Source organism: Eptesicus fuscus, chromosome 4, assembly GCF_027574615.1.
Source record: "Eptesicus fuscus isolate TK198812 chromosome 4, DD_ASM_mEF_20220401, whole genome shotgun sequence".
Classification (NCBI taxonomy): domain Eukaryota; kingdom Metazoa; phylum Chordata; class Mammalia; order Chiroptera; family Vespertilionidae; genus Eptesicus; species Eptesicus fuscus.
Window position 1 is genome coordinate 45,257,905 of NC_072476.1, and position 27,796 is coordinate 45,285,700.

The following is a 27,796-nucleotide window of genomic DNA, read 5'->3' on the forward strand; positions in this document are numbered from 1 at the left end:
TGGCCTGTGGACTCAAGGGTCCCAGGTTCGATTCTGGTCAAGGGCATGTACCTTGGTTGTGGGCACATCCCCAGTAGGGGGTGTGCAAGAGGCAGCTGATCGATGTTTCTCTCTCATTGATGTTTCTAACTCTCTATCCCTCTCTCTTCCTCTCTGTAAAAAATCAATAAAATATATTTAAAAAATAAAAATAAAAAAAAAACACTGTCACATCATCTCATTTAAAAAAAAAAAAAGAATTCTTAGCTCCAGAAGAATACTCCTTCTTACCTATCACCTCTGGATCAGGAAACTGGTGCTTGAACTGTCAGCTCCAGAGTTTCATCGTGTCTGCTACAGCCCCGCAAAAGGTATGCCTCAGGCATCACCTTTTCTCCTATTTAATTGAGTTTGAAATCAAGTTTCACAGGAGTGCATTCTATTGGCAAAACGTATTTTACATCGAGGGCCCTAGCTGCAAGGGAGCTTGGGAAACGAGAATCCTGAGTTTCCCAGCCTATGTAGTGTAGGATGGCACGCTAAAAAGAGATAGGAATAGATGCTGGATGAGCCAACTGACTGTACCCAACCACTTCCCAACATAGTGAATAATATTGAATCATTCTTATGATCCTATGGAGAAAAGTATTTTTCTTTTCATTCCTCAGAGATGCTGCTAGATTTCATTTGCTAAAACTTTAGTAAACGTTTTTTGCATCAATATTCATAATTGATTTTTGTCAGGTATTTTGTGTGCAATTGCTGTTAGTTTTGAGTAAGAAGCATATGTCACTTTTATTATTAGAATTTGGAATTTTCTTTGTTTTGTCTCTGTTCTGGAACAATTTAAAAAACATTAGAGCCTACTCATTCCAAAATATTTGGTAAAATTAACCTGTGAAGCCCTCTGGGCCTGGTGGTCTTTGGGAGCCTATCGTTTTGACAACATTTTCTTTTTCTTAGGTTTTTAATGTTTAATGTTTGAATTTTTAATTTATCAATTTTAGAAAATTGTCTTTTCTTAGAAAAATTATTTTTTATTTAGATTTTCAAATTTATTTGCAGATAATTGAACAAAGTAGTCTTATAAATTCTCTTTTGTGTTTTTTTAATGTTATTTGTGCTGTCTTAATTTTAATTCTTCATCAGGTTAGCTAGTGGGTTTATCTATCTTAATTTGTTAAATTTATTCATTGGAATCACCATTTATCTGTTTTTTATTTTATTATTTTCTGCTTTAACACTTCTTAATTCATTTTTTCTTCGTTCCTTTTTTTGTTTGTTGATTTCCTCCTAAGCTGGGTAGTTAATTCATTTATTTTTATTCTTTCTTATTTATTAATATAATTATTGAAATGCTAATTTTCTTGTGAGGATTGCTTTAGCTATAATCCATGGATACTAATATGTAATGTCACCAATGTTTTCTAATTCATTTGCAGTTTTATTTTTTATATCCACTTTGACTCTAGAGCTTTAAAATTCCAGGTAACTCGGTCTTTTTGTCTTCTCAGTTAGTTTGATTGTGACCAGAGAATTATATCTGCATTATTTCTGCTCTTTGGCATTTACTGAGGATTTGTGGCCTAAATAAATGGCCATTTTTTGTGAATGTTAAAAAAGAAGATATAGTTCCTGTTTTCAATGAATAGAGTTCAATATGTTAGATCTATCTTATAAATTTAGATTTACCTTATAAAATATGTCATTTAAGCCACTCTATATTGAGAGCCCCCTCCTCCCCTTATTATGCTCTTCTCCGGGTAGTCTCCCCATGGCTTGGCAGCCTTAGAGCAGTTCTGCAATCTGTCTGAAAGCTATGATCCCGAGCTCTGCCAAGAGAGTGAACATCCCTGCCTCCGAAACTAAGAACCAGTCCTTGCAGAAATATTGATAGGAAATAGATCTACAAGAACTATTCATTATCTCTCACTCATTTACACCAGCAGTCACATCAAACACACACTTGAATTTACAAATTTGACAAAATCAAAACCTTTCTTTTCTTGTTTTTCCTTTCATTTTTTATCCCACCAAAGTTTCTACCAGATACTTCCCTCTGACTGCTCTATAACACCATCTGTGCAGTCTCTCAATACTGCCTACTTCCAAGCTCAAATCAGAGTGGTATTTCCACTTCCATGTACTTCCCTGTCCTTGGCAACTGGTTTGCTATCTACAGTCTCTCCCTGGTAATGGTTCTAATACTTGTTGATTTTTTTGTCAACGTGAGTAAGCCATAAAATATTTCTGTGCTCCAAATTATGCCAATCACTAGGCATTTACTATTTGTTATATTTTATAGGTATCAGTTAATGTTAAGCTGGCAGTGGCAGGATTATCTCAGCAAAAATACAAAAAGCAGTGCTTTTAAAGAATTGCTGGTTGTTTTTCTCAAATAAAAAGAAGCCCAGAGGTAGCCAGTATAGCTGCTCAAATCTATATATATTAAAGCCTAAGTGACCATACAACCAAACAACTTGAATGACTGGAACAACTGGTTGACCAGTAATATGACACCCACAGCCAACCCCAATTAGGGGGACAGCTGGCCAACCTCCCGTGGTCCCTCCCCTCTGCTGGCCGGGCCCCCATAGGTCTCGATCTCCAGCCAGGCTGAGGGACCCCACCCATCACCCATGCATGAATTCATGCACCGGGTCTCTAGTTAATACATAATAATTGTAAATAAATAAATAAATAAATAAATAACAACAACAAAAAACTCCAACATTACACAAGTCCCAACCACTCATTGTTTTCTTTATTGGTTCTTGATGTATAACTTGTTAACTTGTACGTTTATGTATAGGGATATTTTTTTTTTTATTTTAAATTCTCAAGCAAGAATCAATACTGAATTGAAAAGTTATTTTGTTCTTATGAATATGTAGATAATATGACAGTTTAATTTTCTATTTAACTATAAAAGAATGACCTTCTGATAACTTTTTCTGAAATTAATTTTTAAATGATAGGTTCATGTTCATCCAATGAGTTGGAATTCTCAGGGGAAAGTGCTCTATTGGGTCTAAGTGGTGTAGTCATAAAACTATCAACCACACTGAAGATTTTTCATTTTCCCAAGGCTGATCTAAGGAAGGTAAACCTGGGACTACCTACAAATGACAACAACCATTCAAACATGATTGAATGTCTTCTTTATTTTCTACTGGCACCCGGGGGCGGGGGTGGGGGTGGGGGTGGGGAATAAAAAGAGAAAACACTGAAATTGAACACAAATACAATCGAAAGAACCCAACTATATACAAATTGATTTTATAACCACACAGAGAAAAGACAGATTTCAGAAAACTTTTGAACATAACACTCTGTCTGGATATCCTGTCCAGAAGATATTCCAAGGATGAAAAGAACTGCAAAATGGTCTTAAACTTCCCTTAGTAAGTTTACTGTTAGTGGTAATATTAGAATTGTAATTTGAAACTACCTAATTGTGTGAGAAAAAGCAAATAAGTAAATATGCTGATATTCTAAGGAACCCAGAATTTCAGTGTAGGAGAAAAGAAATGCGTATAAGATATTAAGGAAAGACAAAAACCTCAAGTCCTTGATGCATTTCTGTCTCTCGCATCTGATAGTGTGAGGTATGCTCTGTTTATTTTTTCCTTCTTTTTAAAAAATATATTTTATTGATTTTACAGAGAGGAAGACAGAGGGATAGAGAGTTAGAAACATCTATGAGAGAGAAACATCCATCAGCTGCCTCCTGCACACCCCCTACTGGGGATGTACCCGCAACCAAGGTACATGCCTCTGACCAGAATCGAACCTGGGACCTTTCAGTCCAAAGGCCGAAGCTCTATCCACTGAGCCAAACCGGTTTCAGCAATGCTCTGCTTATTAAAAAGTGAAATATAGTTTTTGTTCAAGTTCATCAATAATACTTTTTCATTTAGATTCAGTCTCACCAGCACTTAGTAGGAACCTAGAAATAAGTTCTATTATGTAAACTATTTCTATATCTTAAGATAGATACAGATATTTCTATGTCAAGAATACATTTCAGTATGAGAATAAAAAACAATGAATTTTTTTGGTGGTCAGGGAACGGGTGAGGTTAGGTGTAGAAAGATTTTGCTGAGAAAGCTATACACCGCCCCCTCCCCCCGCACCCTCTCACCCCCGCAGCTCAGAGCCCCAACCCGGCCCCGCCCCGCGCTCCGGCCCCGCCCCGTATCCACGCCCGGCCCCGCCCCGCGCTCCGGCCCCGCCCCGTATCCACGCCCGGCCCCGCCCCGCGCTCCGGCCCCGCCCCGCGCTCCGGCCCCGCCCCGCCCTGCTCTCCGGCCCCGCCCCGCCCCGCGCTCCGGCCCCGCCCCGCCCCTCTCTCCGGCCCCTCCCCGCCCCGCGCTCCGGCCCCGCCCCGCGCTCCGGCCCCGCCCCGTATCCACGCCCGGCCCGGCATCCCGAAGGAGCCCCGGAACCCGGCAGCTTCGTGCAGCGTCTCCCTTTCTGGGAGCGTCCGGCGCCTGAACCCCCAGGAGGTCGAGGTGGTCGCAGCGGCCGGAGCGGCTCGGCGAGAAAAGATGGCTGCCCTGACGACGGTCGTGGTGGCGGCGGCGGCCACCGCGGTGGCCGGGGCTGTGGCGGGGGCGGGCGCGGCCGCCGGGAACGGCGTGGGAGCAGCGCAGGTGCCGCAACAGGTAAAGGGAGGAGGGCCGGAACCTGTGTGGCGGCGGCCGTGAGCCCCAAGAGTCTGAACAGGTGTCCGCAGCGCGGCCCGGGCGGTGTTCGTCTCCCGCTGCTCGAGGCCTGGCACAGCCCCGGCGTTGCGCTTTGTTCGCCTGTGCGTTTAACCGCTTTTGACTGGGAGCCACCTCCTCTCCGCGACTCGGGTTCTTCCCTAAAAAATTGCAGCTGGTGGCATGCACCTGCCCGAGCTGTGGCCACCGTGTCCGGGAGTCCCCCGGTGCAATGCCTGGCGGAGAGAGATTGTGTGCCGAGCAATTGCTTGGTGGCTGCTCTGTTACCGGACCTGACCGGGAGGGTCCGAGGCAGCCGTGTTTCCAGAGATCACTGGGGACCCCGTTCTCCACAGTGCGGACCGGAGGCTCCGTCCAGGAGCACTGCTGGTTCCCGCAGCTCCGGCCGAAGACGGGGGCCCCGCTCTTCTCTCACAGTCCGCAGCTGCAGCCTGGGCAGTCCTGCCTGTCCCACCTCCAGGATAAACCCAGAGTCCACCTCTTCTCACCACTGCCCTGGTCCACACCATCATTTCTTCCTGGCTGAAACCCTGTCCCGAGTGGTTTCTGTTCTTCCACTCTTGCCTTTCTAAAGTATTCTCCACGGCGGGGCCGTTCAGTCCAGGGAGGACGCGCTTCTGCCCAGGAGCCTCCGAGAGCGTCTGGATCTCGTTCACCATAAAAGCCAGCATCCTTACCCCGCCGATGAGCTGCCCCGCCCTCGCCCAGCTCCCTGTCGCGGCATCCCCAGTGCATCCCCTGCTGCAGCCATTCCGGCTCCCCGGTGGCCACTCAGACCTGCCAAGCACTCTCCTACCTCGGGGCTTTGGAATCGCTGTTCCCTCTGCTCAGAATGCTCTTCCCCACGCTTAGCGCTGTCACCGCCTTCAGATACCTTTGTTCAAATGCCATCGGCTCCATGGTTCTTCCTGTGCCCTCCCCAAACTGGATTCCCTTATCCAGCACGACCCGTCCCTTCTTCTGGTTTTCTTTTTCTTCATAGCACTTATTACCATGATACATTACATGTTTTATACCTATTTTTAAAATGTCTTTCTCCTTATACCATCCACCCTTAGGAATGTAAACTCTGTAAGGGCAGACATTTTTATTCACTATTGTCTTCCCAGCACCAAGAACTGTGCCTGTGTAGTCCTGGAGCGTAGTAGGTGCTCACTAAATCTTTGTGAAGGAAGGTTGTTGTGAGCTGAGGACATGTTCCGTCTTTTTCTTCCTCTAAGGGCGGGATGGGGAACGTCCAGCCCACAGCCATATAAGGCCGGAGAAATCATTTGGTCTGGCCCTGCCAAGGCATTAAGGGTGAGTTAGTTAAATGTTTGACCAAATACAGCAAGCTATTTTTTAAGTTGATAATTTTGTATGGCCCGTGAGTGATGTTATAAATATCCAAATGGCCCTTAGTAGTAAAAAAGTTTCCCACCCAGGTTCTAGGGAAATACAGTGTCTTATATAAATTCAAGAAATTCCCCCTCAAACAAATTTTCTCACACCTTTATAATTCTCTTTATTATTCTAACTCTGGCCCAAATGACTCAGGAAAAAATATAAAATATATAAAAATTCATAATCCTATATAATAAAAGGCTAATATGCAAATCGACCAAACTGGGGAACGACTGGTCGCTATGATGCGCACTGACCACCAGAGGGCAGATGCTCAATGCAGGAGCTGCCCCCTGGTGGTCAGTGCGCTCCCACAGGGGGAGCTCCACTCAGCCAGAAGCCGAGCTCACAGCTGGGGAGTGCATTGGCAGTGGCGGAAGCCTCTCCCGCCTCTGCAGCAGCACTAAGGATGTCCAACTGACAGGTCCCGGACTGCGAGAGGGCATAGGCCGGGCTGAGGGACTCCCCTCCCCGCCCCCCCCCCCAGTGCACAGATTTCATGCGCCGGGCCTCTAGTATGTAAAATATTTTTTAAACACTTTAAAAATATTTTTTTAAATGTATGACCCTTATGGTTTAGCCATCTTGCTAGCTTTCTCCATGAAACTTTTCTGTCTTACTTTGGTTCAAAGAGATTTCTTCCCTAAATTCTTACAAATATGTTTTACCTCCTGATTTGCAGTTCTCAAGTTGCTCAATATTATTATCAATGTACACTTTTATCACTTCACTACGGTAATTCTCAGAGGTTTGCCTTCCAGGCGTTTGCCTTCCAGGGTGATCAAAATCACCGTGGAGCTGTTTCAAATGTTGTATCAGTCCCTAACATTTTGCAATGTCTGAAGACATTTTTGGTTGTCACAGCTGTGGAGGGTTAGGGGGAGGTTGGTGTTCTACTAGCATCTAGTGAGTAGAGGCCAAAGAATAGCCCCTCACAGCAAAAAAATATTAATAGTGCTGAGGTTAAGACACCCTGCTTTATATCCTCTCACCACTTTAGGGGATGCAGAGCCTCATTGTTGACAGTTGCAACAGTAATGGGGTAGAACTCCTCAAGGGTGTTTGGGTTTTAAAAAAAGAATTGGAATCTCTGCTGTACTATATTGTGACTAGAGGCCCAGTGCATGATTGAATCATGCATGTGTAGGGTCCCCTACATGCTTTCGCTTTCGATCGCGGGGGAGCCGGGTGCCTGTCCGCTGGTGCACCAGGCCTTTCAGAAGCCTCTGGCTCGGTGGAGACTTCTGAAAGGCCTGGTGCTGGAGCAGACAGGCACCCAGCTCCCCCGCTTTTGATGGTCCGAGGCGGGACGTGAGCTCGCTGCCCCAGAGGCCCCTTCTGTTCTGCAGCACAGCCATGGTGCAGCCGCCGCTGGCGACGCGAGCTCAGCATCCCCCTAGCCCAATCGGCTACCCCGGCCACCCTGAGTCCCGCCCCCTGCGCCTCTTGCTGGCCCAATCGTGGGCATAGCGGAGTGATGGTAATTTACATATTACCATTTTATTGGTAGGATTTGTGAGGAGTGTATGTGTTAATCCATCTTTGTACTCCCCTCCCCCATACACACAATGATATGCTCAAATTCTATAGCCTAACAGTGAACTTGAATATTGTCATACAATTACATGAATGAATGTTCCTATGGACTCTTAACACTAAGAGCAACTAATGTTTTCTTAAGATAATTTTCTGATGACAACCTCATGATATTAGAGATATCTGCCAAAATATCTAAAGTTCCTGTTTTAGTCTTTTAGGGCTCCATAACAAAATAACACAGACTGGGTGGTTTAAAAACAGGAAAAAAAGAAAAGATATTACCTTACACTTGTTAGAATGGCTACTATCAAAGAGACAAGAAGCAACAAGTGTTGGTAAGGACGTGGAAAAAAAGAACCCTTGTGCACTATTGATGGGAATTGGTGCAGCACTATGGAAAATAATACAAAGGTTCCTCAAAAAATTAAAAATAGAACTACTATATGATCCAGTAATTCGACTTCTAGGCATTTATCTGAAGGAAACAAAAACATTAACTTGAATAGATGTATGCACCCCATGTTCATTGTAACTTTATTTACAGTAGCAATCAATAGATAAATGGATAATATTATCCCCTGAGAAACTCCATCATTGACATTTCATCTCTGAAAAAAATTCCACCTTCATCTTTTACCATTTTTATTATTGAGGATAAACTTTTTCTTTTTTTTTAATGCAGAATGATAGCTGTTTTGGTACTTCAGGTGGAATTCGTTCTTTTCACCTTCACAACTGGAAACAGAAAGTTAGTCAGCCTAAGAAAGCAGAATTCATACGCACAGCAGAAAAATTTAAAAATCTGTAAGTATAAAAACACTGTCTCCAAATAACATTACTAGCCATTTTATTATGAACAATGTATAAAGTTAATTCTACTCCACCCTGTCCAATCTCCACAGTAAGTTACAAAATTCTGGTCATTAGAGAAAGGTGGAGTGTGTACAATAGACAAATGATAAGAGACTATTTAATATAAAGTTAATTTTAAATGCAGTTACTTGAATTTTATTTATTTTTACCATTTGAACCAATGTCTTTCAAAGGAAACAATATAGTTATTTCTTTAGATCTCATATATCAAATAACAGATTGAATATATTTTCACTTACCAAGGTTAGCATTTGGTAAATATTTCTGAGTGAGTGAACAATTTTAATGAAAAGTCTCTACCTCGAGTTATTTTTTGAAATGTCCTTTTATTTGGTCTCCCTCTTATGGTCTCTGCCCCTTTCAGATCCATCCTGCACGTAATGATTAGGCTGAGAATTTTTAATTTGTGGTGTACCTGTATTTTTTCTTTGAATAACTAGTGATATGTACAGGATGTCTTCCCCCCCCCCTCCACCCCCGCTAAGTGTATACACACTTTGAGTAATAAATATATGTGTATACATTTTTATGGGACACCCTATATTGAATGTTCAGTGTTATGATATATATCATGAGGAATAATAAAAGAATTAGAACTCAGAGCAGTCAACCCTACCCTACAATTGAGAAGTTTGTCAAAACACTTCTTTGAAATTATAAAGTATCAATTTGCTTAAGAACCCAGAGAAAAGGAAACCTGTAAAAAAAAAAAAAAAATGGTCTCTGGACCAGAATTAGTGGCAGTTGTCTGTTTAGAAATTCTACCAATAAAAAAATAATACTGTTTGAAATTTGGAAAGTTGTACTATACTATAGCTTTGGGAGATTGAATTCTCAATTGCACTTATATAATACTTATATACTACTTTTAATACTCAGAATTTGAGAAAATACAGTTTTATTTTCTTTGATTTCTAAGATGTATTACCTTGGATAGCTTTAGACTCTTGGTTAGGGGTTCTGGTTTATGTTCCTCTCTAGACAGGTAATGTACCAAGCAGTTAATGTCCATATATATATACAGCAAACCAGTAGATTACGCCAGTCTTGATACTTGTCTACCAGTATGTGCTGGTTTTACAGCTCTGAGTAGGCTTTCTTCATCTGTTAAAAGGTTTTGGAAAAACTCATTGGGAGAATGTTATAAAAATCCATTGGAAGAATATTTCTATCCAGCAATTCTCATTGCATATAAAGAAAAAAACACAATTTGTAATATAACGGTTTTATTTTCAGAATAGATAAAACATTTGCATGGTTTAAAAATCAATACATATCAAAAGGTACACAGTGAAAAGTCTGTTTCGCCCATTACCCCAGCTACCCACTTCCCCTCCTCTCACACAGCCACTATTTTTAGTTTCTTGTATATCGTACCACAGATATTTTATAATCTGTGCTTATAAGGAAATAAAAGTACATATTCATAGTTTGTCTTTTTTATATAAATTTTAATATCTGTTCTGGACCTTGCATGTTGGTGTGTTTTTTTTTAAACTTAAGAGTATATCTTAGATACTAAGGGATTGTATCTTGTCAGGCATGATTGTGGCATTTTAGTGATATAAGTCAATAATCTCTAGAGATGCACACTGAAGTATGTTGGGGTGAAATTAAATAATGAAATGGGCTTAATTTAGAATACTTAAGCTAAAAGTAAAAAGAAAGATAGATGAGCCAAGAGAGAAAGAAGAGGTAAAATTGTTGAATCAGAGTGATATGAGGGGAATAATATCATTTGAAGGTATACAATTTAGCATTTTCTACTTTTGGGTATGACTAACATTGTCATATAAATTCTTTGTTATAAAAAGTGTGTGTAGTGGAGATCTTTCCTTATCAGTACATGTAACACAGTACCACTGCATTGTATTCCAGGTTAAATAAATTATAATTGTGACATAATTTATTTAACCTGCCCCTTAGTGATGGACATTTAGGTTATAGTCAACCTTTTATTATAACAAACAATGCTGCAATTAATTGCAGTATTCACATAGGTCCACATCATTTTGCATATGTGTGGGTATATTTTTAGGAAATATTCCTAGAAGTAGAAATTCTGGGTCAAAGTTATATGAATATGCACTGATATATTGCCAAATTGTCCTCCATAGACAATTTACCATTTCACCGACAATGTATGAGAGGACCTATTTTCCCACAGTTTTATCACTAGAGTTTAAACTTTTGAGATTTTTTTTGCCAGTCTGATAGGTGTACAGTGTTACCATGGTATAGTTTTAATTTTCATTTCTTCTATTGTGAGTGAGGTTGATCATCTTTTCGGCAATTTGTCTCCATTATTATCCTTTGAATGTCTTTATAGGTTAATATTTCTAATCCAGGAGTGGCAAAGCATAACTTACTGTCATAGTACATCCTGTGTCAGTGCTAGACATTTCCCCATCCCCAGTTGGAGCCTAGATGGGCTTCCCAGTCCTCAGCACAGGACTCCAGTAGCCACCATCAAGCCATTAGAGTGGACCTGCAGGCTGAAATCTATTTGACATCTCTGTTCTACTCATTGCTTCCTCTCTGAAACACACGTGCTAAGTTATGATCCCCTCAGTGTTTGGGGCAGCCAGGTAGGGCCTGCAGCAGTCTCATCTGCTTTTCCAAGTATGCCTTATAAATATCAAACTTTTCTCTATGTGTGTCAAAGTGAAAAAGATTGGGAACTCTACCTTAGATAGTTGCCCCCCACGTTATATGAAATTAAGTCAATGGCTAGAGATACTCCATCCAGGATTAGTGGAGATGTATTCTTTTTAATTTCCATCTTCTGGGAGAAAGAGAACAGGTATTAAGAAAATAAATTTTTTTGTCCAACCAAAAAAGTTTCTTGTTAGTACAATGTTTGTTTTGTTTTACCCCAGGATTCAAACTAACAGACCTTCTTACTGGCAGATGAACTAAATCAAAGAAGCTTTGAAGTAAATGTAGACAGTATCCCTTAAATACAATAAAATTTCTGTATTCATAGATTGTTTGCCTCTTGAAGTTTTAGTTGTAGTAATAATATTAATGACTTGCATTTCCATAGCACATTTTTACTGTATAAAGATCCCTCATACATATTATCTCATATAATGAAATTACAGCCCTGTTGGGTAGTGGAGAACTATTATTCACATTTTAGTGATGAAGGGTAAATGTCTCGGTTCAGGTTATAAAGTTAACAGTATCTTCTGCTGAAAGCAGCCATCACCAGTGGCAGCCACTTTCAGGCACAGTGAGATTGAGTTGGAATCAACAGTCAAAGGTTTATGTATTTTAAAAGCAAGTCTGCATTTTTTTAATTAACATTTTATAATTTAAATAATTCAAATTACTTGTGTTAGTTGAACTTAACTCTTTTCTAGCTACTATTTTGACTCCTTAGCCTTATTATTCAAGTCATTATATTTTGATTCCTTAGATGAATGAATCCAAATATAAAGTTCTGATTATAAGTGTCTTCATATTTTAAACAATTAAAAAATATATTTAAGTCATACTTATACCATTTATTTCTTTTTCTAAAGAGTTATTAACATAGAAAAAGATAAACACAGTCATTTCTACAACCAAAAAAGTGACTTCAGAATTGAGCATAGTATGCTGGAAGAATTGGAAAATAAATTGATTAACAGCAGGAAAACAGAAAGTAAGTTGAGTTCATGATGAACAAAAACTGTTGAGTGACATAAAGTTGTAGTTTTGCCCTGTGCTTTGTATCTGTGCATTGACTTATATTTTCTCTCAAGACATTTTATAGTTAGTAATGCGTTTGTCTTTTAGGGATATGTATTTATTTTGTCAGGTTACTATTTAGTGATTCTATCTGGATTGTTTTCTGTGTGTATTTATCTCAGTTTAATAGGAAAAAGAGGGTTTTGTTTTTTGGTTGACAAACTAGATAATGTTATTAAAATTTCTTAAATAGAAATTAATTCCTGGGCTATCTGGTCTTAGCTCATCATAATAATATGAAGTGATCAGGTCACATAATCCTGTAAATTTGAGTTTACTTGTCTATGATACAACACCTACCATTTCTACCTCAGGGCATTTGTTCTGTACATCCCATGAGATAATATATGAAAAAGTGCCTTATAGATTACACAGAAAATGTTTTATTGTTTGCTATGAATATCAGTCATTGTTTATAGTGTACTAAATGTTGATCTTAAAGAATTCTACAAGAATACCTTCTTTCATTGAAGAGTAGATTTTATATGTTGAAAAATTCTTAGGTTATAATAATAAAAATTGCTTAACATTGTTTAAAGGAAAAATAATGGTTATCAACTAACTAAGCTTTATAAAATATTGACTTATAAATCCCTTATAGCTAATTAAAAGAAATTCTTAATAATTTTTTTCTTTCAGAACATAAGATTGCACTATTTTAAAAGTCATCTTTTGTTGGATACTGGCAAGAATCATTCTCCCTCTTCTATTTGAATGACAACAGGACCTAATATAAAACCAGATTTTCAGTTCTCCTCTTTGATTCATAGAGAAATCTAAACATCCCTAGTTTAATATTTCTTAAATTCCCTCAGTTCTCTTATAGACACTGAGAAGCTGATCTTTATATCTGTCAGTGTTCCACTATGTATAGTGTCTCCATTCTCTGCATTTTAAGTCACTTCATTTTCTCTTTTTAAGGCAACTTTATTTTTATCTTTTTATTCTTTTCTGCTACACTTTTGCCTCTCTTTATTAACACTTTGTGTTTATCTTATCAAGGAGAGGAAGGAATGCACTTAATATAAGGATATAGAGGCTTTCCCTCCCCATTAGAGCCCAGAAGTAGTAAATTTCTTTTCCTTACCTCAAACATCATGCCACAATTTTAGCCTGCATTTATGTATTTAAGTGGTTTGTACTTTAATGGTTTGCCTAATAGAGTGGCAGTTCCAAATGAAGAAATAAAAGATTATTTGCCCTATAGAGATGTCACTATAACATCAAACTGTGGCCCAAAAAAAACCACTCTCCTAATTGCTTACATTACTAAAGAAGTTTCTTGATTTTAAGTTCCAACAGTGAATAAGACCCTTTAAAAATACAATGGATAAAGTTTCTGCTCTTCTGGAACACTTGAATTTTAATTAAGAAATAACAAGCCAAAGTCACATACACATATTTTAGGTTTGTTTTGGATATTAGCATTGGCTCCAGGCTTACTGGTAACTTTAAAAAAAAAATTATTTTAAAGACTTTTGGACATAGCTGTTTGGTTTTTCATGTGAAACATTAAAAAAATGGAGGGGCATAATAAAGTACCCAAAGATGATAAAATAATATTACTGTTATATATATTACACAAATGTAGATGTATGAATGTAAATATATGATTTTAGCCTATATAATTGAAATAAATACTAAAGTAAGATTATTACTTCAGAAAGAAAATTCAAAAGAGGAATCTAGGATTTCTGCTGCTGATACAGAACAGCTGAAAATGTCTTTGAGACCCTCCTCCATTTTACAGGCTTTTATTGCGGGCCCAACATTTTCAGGCTGATCCTTTGGATGAGCTTGGCAGCCTGTGGTGTAGATATCACTGAATGGCACCTGAAAGCACTTTGTCAAGGCTGTGACAGTCAGTCACACAGGATGTGGTTAGATGAAATTAATTCTCATTAGGAAGTTTGTCAGTATTCATAGAATTAATATTCAGTTTTAATATTCTAAAAATAGAGTTGAGATCTAGCCCAAATACTATTCCCATAAAATTATAACAAATTAAAAAAAGAAAACTCTGCTGAAGAATAAAATACGATTAAGCCTAAGCTATTGATCCATGTATTTAAAAGAGTGTCCAATAACTCAATCTCCAGAGAGTAAAGAAAAAGACATTTCCTTGGCACAGATTATAGTAAGATTTACCCCACTGTGCTTTTAAATATTGGAGGAAATTGAGAGATGCTTTATTTAGAGCAAGGGTACTTATTAAAAGGTTCAGGCTGTATTAACACTTAAGTAACCATCTTTTGTTCATTATTTAATTCCTCTTGGCTATCTTTTACCAAATGAAGATGAGCTGTCTCAGGTGTAGAATCCTGAACTGTAACCATGTTTGTCATTGAATTATTTTAAAGTACATACTTCTTCCTTATAGGATCAAAAATCCAGCAACAATTGGCCAAAATACATAATAATGTAAAGAAACTTCAGTATCAGTTAAAAGATGTGAAGCCTACACCTAGTTGTAAGTACATTTAGATTTTATATTCTTATATATTAGTGTTTTTTATTGTTCATTAGAAACATTTATACTTTTCTAATAAGAATTTTTCTCTTTAGCATTAATGGAACTAAACCCTACTTTATTGGTTAGAATACAACAAAGTACATTAATATTATTATCAATGTACACTTTTATCACTTCACTAAAGTAATTCTCAGAGGTTTACCTTCCACGGGTTTGCCTTCTGGGTGATCAAAATCACCGTGGAGCTGTTTCAAATGTTGTATCAGTCCCTAACATTTTGCAATGTCTGAAGACATTTGGAGGTTGGTGTTCTACTAGCATCTAGTGAGTAGAGGCCAAAGAATAGCCCCTCACAGCAAAAAAATATTAATGTTGCTGAGGTTAAGACACCCTGAATTAGAGAACTGTATTATCTGACGTTTACATAGCTTTTTATCTTTAAAATGCTATAAATCCTGCCCAAGCTCAGTTGGTTGGAGCATTGTCCTGTACACCAAAAGGTTGCGGGTTCGATTCCCGGTCAGAGCACATACCCAGGTTGCATATGCAGTCGATGAAGAGGAAAAAAGACTGATTTCCTTATGTTTACATAAGTAGAGAAGAAAGGATACAATTTTATTTTTTTTACAAATGACTAGTATTTGTCCTAATATTATTTAACCATTTCTTTAGGCATTTGAAATGCATCTTAAAAGGCAATTATTTCAAAAAGCAAATGATGGGAAAACCACTAGGCTAAAAATCAGGAAATCAGTCTTTTTTTCCTCTTCATTGACTGCATATGAATCTTTCTTTATACATATAGATAGATAGATAGATAGATAGATATAGATAGATATTTTTATTGATTTTTTACAGAGAGGAAGGGAGAGGAATAGAGAATTAGAAACATTGATGAGAGAGAAACATCGATCAGCTGCCTCCTGCACACCCCCTAGTGGGGATGTGCCTGCAACGAAGGTACATGCCCTTGACCGGAATCGAACCTGGGACCCTTCAGTCCGCAGGCCGACGCTCTAGCCACTGAGCCAAACCTGTTAGGGCTGCATATGAATCTTTCGTTACCACCGATTCTCCATTCTATAAATGACCCTAATATCTGTTCTGCCCACTCCATAATTTATAAAAATTTATAGCATTTTTTAAAAATCCTCACCTGAAGATATGTTTCTATTGAGAGAGAGAGAGAGAGAGAGAGAGAGAGAAAAACATCTATGTTAGAGAGAAACCATAAAGTGCTCAAGATGAATAGATTTTAAGAATCAAACAGATGTGGAGTCAAATTCTTGATCTACCAGTTATGTGGTTTTAGGCAAGTTACTTGATTTTTCTGATCTTTCATCTCTCTGCTCTAAAATGAAAATAACCACAGGACTTAACTCAGGGTTTTTGGGGGATGAAGTGAGACAGTGTACATAAAGCACTTGTGCCATGCTTAAAATTTAGGAAGCACTAAAAATGGCAAATATTAATATTATAGTTAGTTAAATTAATATAAAAAACCATAAAAATACTAGAAGAGAACATGGGCTAATCCTATATAATAAAAACGTATTTGCAAATTGTCCCCTCGACCAAGAATTGTCCAAGAGTTTGACCAGGGGGTGGGACTAGCAGGGGGAAGGGAGGAAGTACCTGGCCAGCAGCCAGCAGCTGCTAGGGACCCTTGCCAGTGCATGAATTTCATGCACTGGGCCTCTAGTATTTTTATAATTTTACTAGAGGCCCAGTGCATGAAATTTGTGCGGGGATGGGGGGGGTCTCGCAGTCCAGGACCCCTTGGGGAGTGTCCGCCTGCCAGCTTAGGGAGCAGGCCTAAGCTGGCAGTCGGACATCCCTCTCACAGTCTGGGAACGCTCACTCTTTACCACCCACCTGCTTGCTACTCCTTACTACTCAGCTGGCTGCTCCTTAGCACTACCACGGAGGTGGGAGAGGCTCCCGCACCGCTGCTGCGCTCACCAGCCGTGAGCCTCGCTCTGGCTGAGCAGCGCTCCCTCTGTGGGAGCGCACTGACCACCAGGGGGCAGCTCCTGTGTTGAGCATCTGCTCCCTGGTGGTCAGTGTGTGTCATAGTGACTGGTCGTTCCGCCAGTTGTTCTGCTGTTTGGTCAGTTTGCATATTAGGCTTTTATTATATAGGATTATAGTTTATAAGAATGACAAAGATCAGAAACCATAAAGAAAATAGTGGGCAAAACAGACTGCTTAAAAAAACATAATACCAAGAAAAGCCCACAAACCCTTATATAAGCAAAGTTGAAAGACAGGAAAATATTAGTGATATATGTAACTTAAAAAGCTAATATACATCTATATATGTAAATATATAAAAGGCTAATATGCAAAGTGTCCCCTCAGGAGTTCGACTGTGAGACGGGGAGTTCGATTGCTTGCTATGACATGCGCTGACCACCAGGGGGGCAGTGTGGAATGAAGGAAGGCCCTGGCTGATAGCTGGTAGTCAGGGAAGGGAAGCCATGGCTGGCAGCCAGAAAGTCCCAATTGGCCCTGATCTCCAGCCAGGTCTAGGGACCCTACCCATGCACTAATTTCGTACACTGGGCCTCTAGTAATATATAAAGAGTGCCTACAAATTAGAGTAACAAAGGTAAATAACCTAATAGAAAAATGGGCAAAGATAATAAGATCCATTTTACAGTGAGAGAAATACAAAACGAGAAAAGGCTTAAAAAATGTTGGTTAAATCAGGGACAATAAATGTTTGCCTTTCACATTGGAAATGATTAAAAGTACCTGGGAAGGAGCTCTCTCAGGATCTTTAAGTTGGTGGAGCTTCTTTGAAGGATAATGTGATGGTATCTAGCATATTGGAAAGTAAGCATACTTTTTTATATAGCATTTCAAGTTTTATCAGCTATCCTCTAAAAATACTTACTTGAGCATGCAAAAAAATACATGCAAAGATATTTATTACAGTACTGCATCTATTTAAAGGTTGATTATTGGAGAATTACTTAATGAATTAGGGTAGATTTAGATAATAAAATAATATGTTAGTTAACCACAACATTTTGTTAAATAAAAACTATAAGTTACAAAACAACATATGTAGTATGAAACATTTTTGGTAAATAATAATAATATTTAATGATATATGTACATAGGGAAAAATTTGTAATAAAAAATTATAATCATAAAAATTAGCTTTTTATAAGTACATTTTTTCTTATCCTTTAGGCTAAGAAATGTTTTTAAATTAAGGGAACAGTCCATTTTTCCCTAATATTTAATTCTTAGTCATACTGAAATGATATAATTTTTCTGTTTTTTTTATAGTTGTTGAAAAGCTCAGAGAAATGATGGAAGAAATCGAAAATGCAATTAACACTTTTAAGGAGGAACAGAGATTGATGTATGTTTTAAACACATTTTAATATAAAATTATTAACATATATTTCCAATAACCCTCCACTAGGTTGTTATATATAAACCATTTTATTGTTATACTTGTGTCCCGGTGCACAAAATTTGTGTGGGGGTGGGGAGGGAGAGGGGTGTTCCTCCAGCCCGGCCTGCAACCTCTCTAAACTGGCAGTTGGACATCCCTCTCGCAATCCGGGACCACTGGCTCCTAACCGCTCACCTGCCTGCCTGCCTGCCTGCCTGCTTGCCTCTAACCACTCTGCCTGCCGGCCTGCTTGCCCCCACCTGCCCCCGCTTGCTGGCCTGGTCGTCCCCAACTTCCCCCCCCCCTTGCCGGCCTGCTCGCCCCCAACTGCCCTCCCCTGCTGGCCTGATCACCCCCAACTGCCCCCCCCCCGCCAGCCTGCTCGCTCCCAACTGCCTCCTCCTGCCTGCTTGCTCACCCCCAACTGCCCCCCCTGCTAGCCTACTCGCCACCAACTGCCCCCTCCCCGCCAGCCTGCTTGCCCCCAACTGCCCCCCCTACCAGCCTGATCACCCCCAACTGCCCCCCCTGCTGGTCTGCTTGCCCCTAACTGCCCCCCACTGCCGGCCTGATTGCCCCTAACCGCCTCTGCCTCAGCCCTGCCACCATGGCTTTGTCCAGAAGGACGTCCGGAAGGTCTCCTGGTCTAATTAGCATATTACCATTTTAGTAGTATAGATATTTAACATTAGTCTTACACAAAGGCAACAACACTTTTCTAATTTTGTTTTAGGTTATAAATTGCTTTTCATGTTTAAAGTGAATGTTCATTTATATATGGATACTATAAAATCTCAGATAAGAATTTGAAAGATTGTCTTATTCTCTGAGGAAACTCAAGTCTTAGATTTATAAATGTTAATAGTGCTAAGTGGAAAAGATGACATGAAAAGAGCAATAATTTAAAGAAGAGGAAAAATAAAGGGTTAATATGGATTGATTTGTATCTTATTATTCAAACTTTATTTTTGAAATTTTAGATATGAAGAGCTTATTAAAGAAGAGAAAATAACTAATAATGAGTTGAGCGCCATATCAAGGAAGATTGACACATGGGCTTTGGGTAGTTCAGAAACAGAGAAAGCTTTCAGAGTGATGTCAAGCAAAGTTCCTGTAGACAAAGTAGCACCAAGTACTCTTCCAGAAGAAGTGGTGGATTTTGAAAAATTCCTTCAGCAAACAGGGGGGCGACAAGGGGGCTGGGATGATTATGATCACCAGAACTTTGTAAAGGTGAGAAACAGACATAAAGGGAAGCCAACATTTATGGGAGAAGTCCTAGGACACCTTCCTGGAAGAACACAGGATGAAGTTGAACAGCATGAGAAATGGTATCAAAAGTTTCTGGCCCTAGAAGAAAGGAAAAAAGAGGTAATAATTATTATTATAGCTATTATTTGTTGTATTTTTCTCTGTTCCAGCTACTGTGGTAAACTCTTTAACATTTATTAATTTTACAACTACTCCATGAGGTATATTGCAGTTTTCCCCCCATCTTACAGAAGGTGCAACAGGCATTGGGAAGTTTTAAGTAACTTAACTAAAGGAACTATAGTTGGACTTTCTGAAGGCCAAACATTTCTACCCCAAGAAATAATATAGTGGGCCAGAAAACTTCTGATTGTGGGCAAAACCCTCTATGTCCACCAAGAAATGTGGGAAATCCAGATAGACTCAGGCTTTTGATAAAAGGCAGCCTACCAGCAAAGGCCACATGGTTTTCAATAAAATATAAAGAGGCAGTAGAAAAACAATTTTCACTCTTCAAAGTTTCATTGAGGTTTGGAACTTCAGACCCATTGCTTATTTTAAAAGACTCAAAATTTTGACTACCCCAGAGAAAAGAGTAACTCCTAAGTGTAGCAATTATCTAAAAAGTTTCCTTTTCACAAAAATATTCTTCTGGCTTTGGTTTTGTTAGAACTTCTCGACCTTGGCACAGTTAACCATTTGGGCTAGGACAGTGGTCGGCAAACAGCAGCTTGCGAGCCACATGCGGCTCTTTGGCCCCTTGAGTGTGGCTCGGCGTTAGAACCACTTCTTCAAAATAGACTCGCCCAGGCCGAAAACTGACTTCTGCGCATGGGCCACGAAGTTTCAATCGCACTGTACGTGCGCGCCCGTATGTGGTATTTTGTGGAAGACCCACACTCAAGGGGCCAAAGAGCCACATGTGGCTCACGAGCCGCTGTTTGCCAACCACTGGGCTAGGTAATTCTTTGCTGTGACTGCTATTGTGTGCATTGTAGGATGATTGGCAGCATTCCTGGTTTCCACCCATTAGATGCTAGTAACACTTCATTAGTTGTGATTATCAAAAATGTCTCCATTGGGCAAACATTGCCCCGAGTTGAGAACCATGGGTTCAGATACTCGAAGTTTGAGTCACATTTTTTGTAGAAGTCAGCTGTCATAAACTTTAACTTGCTTGAGTATGACTATTCAACAGATGACATGCCCAAGGAGTATTAAAGAAATATTGACCCCATGTTTAGTCTAAATTTTTAGAGGAAATAGCTTGTGTTTATTGTTTTATTTCTCCTTAAATAAGTTAAATGTAAGAAGATTGAAATTTGGGACTTTAAGAAAAATTTTGAAACATACGGAAGTAATTTTTTAAAACTCAAAAATAACAAGCTATTAGGAATTATTTGGGCTTTTTTCTTGGATACTGAAAACATGGGGTCCCTAGACCAGCAAAATGGTTCTTGGACTAGCAAAGTCAGCATCACCTGGGAGCTTATTAGAACTTACCAGGCCCCAGCCATAGACCTAAGCCAAACTCTGGGGGTGGGGCTCAGGAATTGTGTTTTAACAAGTACTCTAGGTTATTCTGTAATAAGCTAAAGTTTAAGAACTACCTCTCCAGGGAAAAAGAGTAGACACAGTACCTCATGTAGTTAAGGTAAAGCACCTTGATTCTAGCTTGTTCCCGACCACTGTTTCCTGATATTTGATGACTGATTGATTGAAGGGGTGAGGTAGGAGGGGGTATGAAAATGGAGGTAAAATTACTGAAGTAGGACATGGAGGAGGAAGAGGAAACTTGGGAAATCAAATATAGCATCAAAATATAGTTTTAAACCGACTCAGTTTAAGATGCTGAGAAGGAGATTTACCATTTTTATTACCATTTGTCTAAAGATACTTATTTTCAGATATGCCCTGAACTTTCTGGCCTGAATACCCTTGTTTATCTTATTTCCACTTTCTGGAACCTCCATTCCTTCCCCTCAACTCCCAGTTATCAAAATCTGCCCAGGTAAGATGCTGCTTCCTTCTTGTCCTCAAACATAAGTAGTCCCTCTCAGAATTTCCTACTAACACGTTGTTTATACCTCTTTTATGGGTACTATAGCACATCATAATATATTCTAGAATATATTCTGGTACTTATGCATTTATCTTATCTCACCTAGAACAGTGCTACTCAAACGTGGTCCATGGACTGGCTGTTAGGTTGCAAACTGTTACTGGTCTTCAGTGAGATAAAGTGACTGAACTAGAATCAGCTACCCAGTAAGCAGACTAGTTCAGTTTTGACTTTTTTTTTTTTTTTTAATAGAAAACCCTCTCTTTGAAGGAAGCAATACATTGATTTACATTCTGGCATGAATCTCTGTATTGTTGTGGACTGGAACATTGAGTAGCACTGTACTAGATGACATTTGGTATTATTTTAATCATCTATGATTCCTATCACATTGCCTTGCATAGAGTACACATATGATAGGAATGTATTGAATGAATAAATGAATGATACACCATGAGGAAAAGCGAGGGAACAGTTTCCTGACTTGAGGGTAAAGGAATTCAGTGGATGTACCCTTTATGGCATACAGAAGGCTGCTAGCATTTTAAATAATCTTTACATACCTTGTGTAAAGCAATGTAGCTAATTTGCTTTTTTTTTTAAACAGTTATGAAGCACTACCTCCCAGGGACTGACTCATTTAATATTTACAATATCCCTGCTTGAGAGGTATTACCTACCAGTTGAGCAAAATGAAGACAGTAATTTAGTAACTCATCCAAGGTCACACCTAGTAGATGGTAAAGCCATGATTTGGTTCTAAATGGTCTGACTTCAGAGCCCATACTCTCAACCACACCACTCTTAATTCCTCTTCTGATATTTGAACAAAGAAGCGTCACTCAGAAAGGATTTTAAGCCTTGAAAGAGGATTTGGAAGCATAAGTAAGATGATCAGAGGAAAAGAATGTTTCTCATGAACACAAACAAATGAGGTGCAATCTTTGTGAAACTGGGGGTTAAGAGAGGACAAGAAAGGCCAAAAGAATAAATCATTATTCAGTGTTTTAAGAGACATTAATTTTTAAAAACAAAAGCAGAAAAAACTGTTCTGGTTAAAAAACAAACAAAAAAACACTTGGAAACCTAAGCATCCTGTAAACAATATTCTTTATAGAAAGATGGACTTGAGGTTGTATTTTAAAGTGCTTTTGGTTATTAACTTTTCCCTTACTATATTTTCCTCATCAGTCTATTCAGAATTGGAAAGCTAAAAAGCTGCAAAAAAAGGAGGAAATTTTCAAGGAAAAGACAGAGAACATACCTATGCTTTTTCATAACAAACAAGAAGATAATCAAAAGCAAAAAGAGGAACAAAGAAAGAAGCAGAAATTGGCAGTGGAAGCTTGGAAAAAACAGAAAAGTATAGAAATGTCAATGAAATATGCTTCCCAGTTAAAAGAAGAGGAAGAGAAAGAGAAAAGGCAACAGAAAGAGCGCCAACGCCAGTTTAAACTAAAATTACTACTAGAAAACTACACCCAGCAGAAGAAAGAACAGGAAGAATTTTTAAGACTTGAAAAGGAGATAAGGGAAAAGACAGAAAAGGCAGAAAAAAGGAAAACTGTTGCTGATGAAATTTCCAGATTTCAAGAAAGAGTGAGTAAATATGTTTTCTAAATAATTTTAGAAATTATTTAGTGGTATTACTACAAATAGAGGTACTACTTCCAGATTTAGTTCAGAAAAAATTGAGTACTTTTGTTATATTAGGCTTCTACTTACCGATGCTCCCTCTTTTTTCCCCCCTCATTTCTTGTATATTATAGTCTAGTGGGAAAGATAGATGGGCAAGTATATTTCTGTATGATGTTGTAAATAGTGTCGTGATTGAGGTGATTGTGGACAGAATTTCAGGAGATGGGTATGCAGGGAGGGGAGCTTATTACCATAGCTATTAGTGTCCGAGAGACACTAAGTGATATTTGACTCTTGAACAAGGAAGGGGAGATCTTTCCTAGCGAAGGGAACAGCATGAATGACAGCTTGCAGAAGTGTAACAGTGGTTTGTGGGGGAACCCATAAACACTTCAGTATTCTAAGGGCATCAGATGGAAGGTGGGAATCAGCAGGAGACAAGGCTGGAAAGGTAGCCACAGGCTAGACTACCTTTTCTTTGCCAAACTAACTGGCTTTTCCCCACAGATGATTTCCTTACTTGTTCACGTCCATCTCGCATCATAACAGAAGCTCCACAAGGGCAGAGATTTTGTCCTTTTGTTTATTCCTGTAACCTGTACATTGTAGATATTCAATGTATACTTAAAGGAATCAAAGTTATTGCTGAGAGGTAGGATCATAAATGATTTAAAAACAAATATATATAAGAAAATGCAATCAAAGAGATTATAATCTTATCAAAGTGGAATTCAGTCCTAAGAGTCTCAAAAAGACAAAGAAGTATATATACCTAAAAACGAAAAGGAGTGCAAATGAGATAAAACATAGCAATATCTATAAAGCAAAAAATAAGGAAGGTACAAAAAATTAGGCAAAAACACATTAGTGGAATTTTAGTCTCTATAAAAATATCTCCCCAAATAACAAAGTGCCCCAAATATGAGAGATCTAAAACCAGACATACCTATACTGAAAGTGGGCTTAACTCACCTATTAAAATAAGAAATAACCAAGTAGAAAATGATTCCAAAAGATGTGCATGTATCACACTTACTTTCAAGGAAAATAAAGCTTTTACTCTTGTTGGAAAAGGTCAGTATTGAAGGAATATTGATATTTAAGGTGATTTAATTTTACATCCAAGCAACTAAAGTTTGAAACAAATTTTAGTTGATTTTACTTTCTAATGTTATACTTTTTGTTGGCATATGTTTCTTAGGATTTGCGTAAACTTGAACTGAAAATTCTTGATAGACAGTCAAAAGAAGATGAAAAGGCAGAAAAACAAAGAAGATTGGCAAAATTTAAAAAAAAGGTACTCTGTACTGAGATTAATTTATTTTTGTTATCCTAATTCCTTGGTTTGTAAGGATACAAACATCCGTTTTCTTTATATCCAGCTTGATTTCTGTATCATCTTCTTTAAAATGTACTTATTTAGCATAGCTTAGTACAATTTAAACTATTGTTTGAATTCTACCATTTCACATTATAAACACATTGCTTAATCTCAGTTGGTGATACTAATAGCTAAGATGTAGGTGACTCTCGACAAAACAAATAACTTACTGGTGGATATTTATCCTAAATTTATTGCCTGGCTATGCCACTATTTGCTGCATCATATTTCCTTCATAATATAAACAGAATAAAATAATTGAACTAGAAAAAAGAAACTAAAGTAACAGTTTATTGATTGATGTAGTCCCAACTTTTATTTTAGCTATATGAGCACAATAAAAAGTTTACAGAAGAGGTTATTAACAATTTTTAATATCAAGTATTTTTCTTAGTAAGGATCACAAATACAATGTTAATATTTCAGATTCATTTTACTTCTGATTACAGGTTGAAAACAATGTTAGCAGAGATCCTTCTAGGCTTTACAAACCTACCAAAGGTTGGGAAGAACGGACCAAAAACTTAGGACCAACAGGCTCTGGGCCACTTCTACATATCCCACATAGGTAAAAAGGAGTTAGAATGAGTGTTAACTTTATAATAATTTAGTAACTGCATGTTTCACCTGACCAGCATGGCTCAGTGTTTGAGCACTGACCTATGAATCAGGAGGTCATGGTTTGATTCCCGGTCACAACACATGCCCGGGTTTCAGGCTCATTCCCCGTAGGGGGGTGCAGGAGGCAGCCAATCAATGATTCTCTCTCAGTATTGATGTTTCTCTCTCTCTCTCCTTCTCCCTTCCTCTCTGAAATCAATTAAAATATTTTTCAAATAACCATGTTTATATTTTGTGCAACTTTGATATGTATATTATATTTTACAGTAAAAAGTGATAAAAATAAATCTACATATATTTTTTAAAATTAACATTTAATTGGCATAATTTGAGTTGGCCCACCTCCACCTGGATGCATACTTTTCACTTGTTTCACACTGGCTCCCGCACCATGGCCTCTTACTTTTTCTCTACCTGAATAAAACTTGCTTTATAAAAAAGTTCAAGTAAAAGAAATAGAAGTTAACATCTAATCAGTTAGGATTTTTATAAAAATTTTCTGTGTATTTATAATTACTCTTCTCTTCTTCTCCTTAGGGCTATTCCAACCTGGAGACAAGGACTTTAGAAAAGAATATGAGATAATGAAATTGGTATTCAGTTGATGGGAATGTTAGCATATTCAGCTTGAATAGGACAGAGTGACTAACGGCATGTTTTTTAAATATCACTAGCTAAGACAGACTGATTATGGTGTTGTACGTGAATTGACAGATGTTAAGCTCCAAGTAGTATTGTCATTAGTATTTCCTGTTTATACCAAGAGGGTATGTAATGTGTATGTTGGCCTATTATTATGTAAAAGTTTTTTTGAATAAGTTTATGTTACAAATATTATTTCATTTAAATACTCAGAATATTTCAAAGATACTTTGTTTTTGGCATGGCATAGCAAAATAAGTTGGGACAATCACAGAATGACATTTTCAAACCAAAATTTTGTAACATTTATATTTTGGAGGTAAGTTAGCTTGAGTAACAAAAATATAAAGTTTTTTTTGGTTTGAATTATGAAATAAGTTAGTACTTTTTCTAAGTTTAACAAATTGGTAGTTTATCAGTTACTACATTTTTATGTAATAAATATTTTGTATTTGTTCGAAGCATGCTTTGTTTTATATAAAGTATTTATATTAAAAATATGCCTCACATTTCACACTTCATTTATACTCTCTTATTTGTATTATTGATAAAATCTTTTTGGTTTCCTTTAGCTTTTCCAGTTTTCCTTTCAGCTTTTCTGGACTTCACACATTTATAAAATCTTTGTGTCTTTCATATCTTCCTGCCTGATTCAATTTTCTGCTTCTGTTTGCCTCAAAACATTTGTTCAAAATAGTTACTTTTAAAATTTACAAGCTTTGGTACATGAAAACACAATGTAACAATTTGGCTCAACTTTTTATATAAAATCTTAGTTCCTAACTTTAATTAGTTCTCACCAGCTTATAGAAAAGTTACAAGAGGCAGCTGATCGATGTTTCTCTCTCATCGATGTTTTTCTCTCTCATCGATGTTTCTAACTCTCTATCCCTCTCTCTTCCTCTCTGTAAAAAATCAATAAAATATATTTAAAAAAAAAAAGTTACCATCATATCTAATGAAGAGGGAATATGCAAATTGACCATCACACCATCGCAAATATGGCATTGCCCATAGCCACAAGATGGCGGTGCCCAGTCCCCTCAACCCCGCTGAAGTCCCCCAGTCCTTTCAGCCCTGCCGGGGGTGGGGAAGGCAGGCACACGGTGCAGCCGGACCCGCCCTCAGCCCCCCAGCTGTCCAGGGCCACTTGAGGCTCAAGTAACCAGGGCCGGCCAAGGCTTGCGCTGCCAGCAGTGGCAGCAGCAGAGGTGTGATGGGGGCGTCACCTTCTCCTGATCGCCTGGTCGCCTCCCACCCCTGAGGGTTCCCAGCCTGTGAGAGGGGGCAGGCCAGGCTGAGGGACCCCCTCCTCCAAGGCATGAATTTTCTTGCACCAGGCCTCTAGTATACATAATAAACATAGGAAAGTTATTTCTTATGACTTTTATCTTAGATGTAACTTGATACATTTAGGTCAAATGACTCAAATTTACTATGAGTAATAGTAGTCAAAACTTTTTCTTATTTCACACTTATGATTCAAAGTAAATATAATTTCTAAAGGGAACTGAATTATTATTATACAGTTATTGTTGCAAAATAGGAGAATTAATGTAAAACAACCTTAATCAGGAATGCACATTTTATTTGTAGCACTCATTTTCCATGAATTTTAAAAATGACTTGAGGCAGTTTAGAATAAAATGTAGAACAGGACAAGGAAATTTAAAAACAATTGAATAACTAAGAAGATACAGAAAAGTAAAGGTTTTTATGTGCTACTTACTAACATGTTGCTTTTTTTTTTTTGCACACAAATGCAGCTTTCAATTTCCTGCATCTGAGGTAAGCATAGTGGGCAATGCTGTATGGGGGTTTTTTGTTTATTTTTATTTTGTTTGTTTTTTTAATAATAGAAAGTGTATGGAAGTTTCTTTGAACAACCAGTCCTTAATTGAATGAGGAATTTGTTATATGGCTCTTTATACAGACTATGTAAAATAAACAACATAAATGTCTTCAGTTGCAAGCTCATAGAAGAGATGTCAAGTAAACACTTCTTAAACTGGTTTAAAAAGTATGTTAACAAGAAATTTAGAAAAAAACACACACACAAATGTTATAAAGCACCAATTCA

The 27,796-nt window shown here is 38.2% G+C and overlaps 1 protein-coding gene across 2 annotated transcripts; it reads left to right on the top strand.

Moving 5' to 3' along the window:
• The first annotated feature begins 4,498 nt into the window (after nucleotides 1–4,498).
• CCDC112 (coiled-coil domain containing 112) lies at nucleotides 4,499–26,225 on the top strand. 2 transcript variants are annotated; one of them, XM_008144462.3, is made up of 10 exons: nucleotides 4,499–4,646; nucleotides 8,311–8,432; nucleotides 12,029–12,150; nucleotides 14,617–14,706; nucleotides 18,010–18,085; nucleotides 19,102–19,492; nucleotides 22,626–23,033; nucleotides 24,274–24,369; nucleotides 24,903–25,021; nucleotides 25,612–26,225. In XM_008144462.3, exons 1-10 carry the CDS (start codon nucleotides 4,530–4,532, stop codon nucleotides 25,640–25,642), a joined length of 1,572 nt encoding a protein of 523 aa, XP_008142684.2. In that variant the 5' UTR covers nucleotides 4,499–4,529; the 3' UTR covers nucleotides 25,643–26,225. The 2 variants fall into 2 exon arrangements, with proteins under 2 accessions (XP_008142684.2, XP_054570968.1); XM_054714993.1 differs by lacking the exon at nucleotides 24,903–25,021.
• The last annotated feature ends 1,571 nt before the right edge of the window (nucleotides 26,226–27,796 follow it).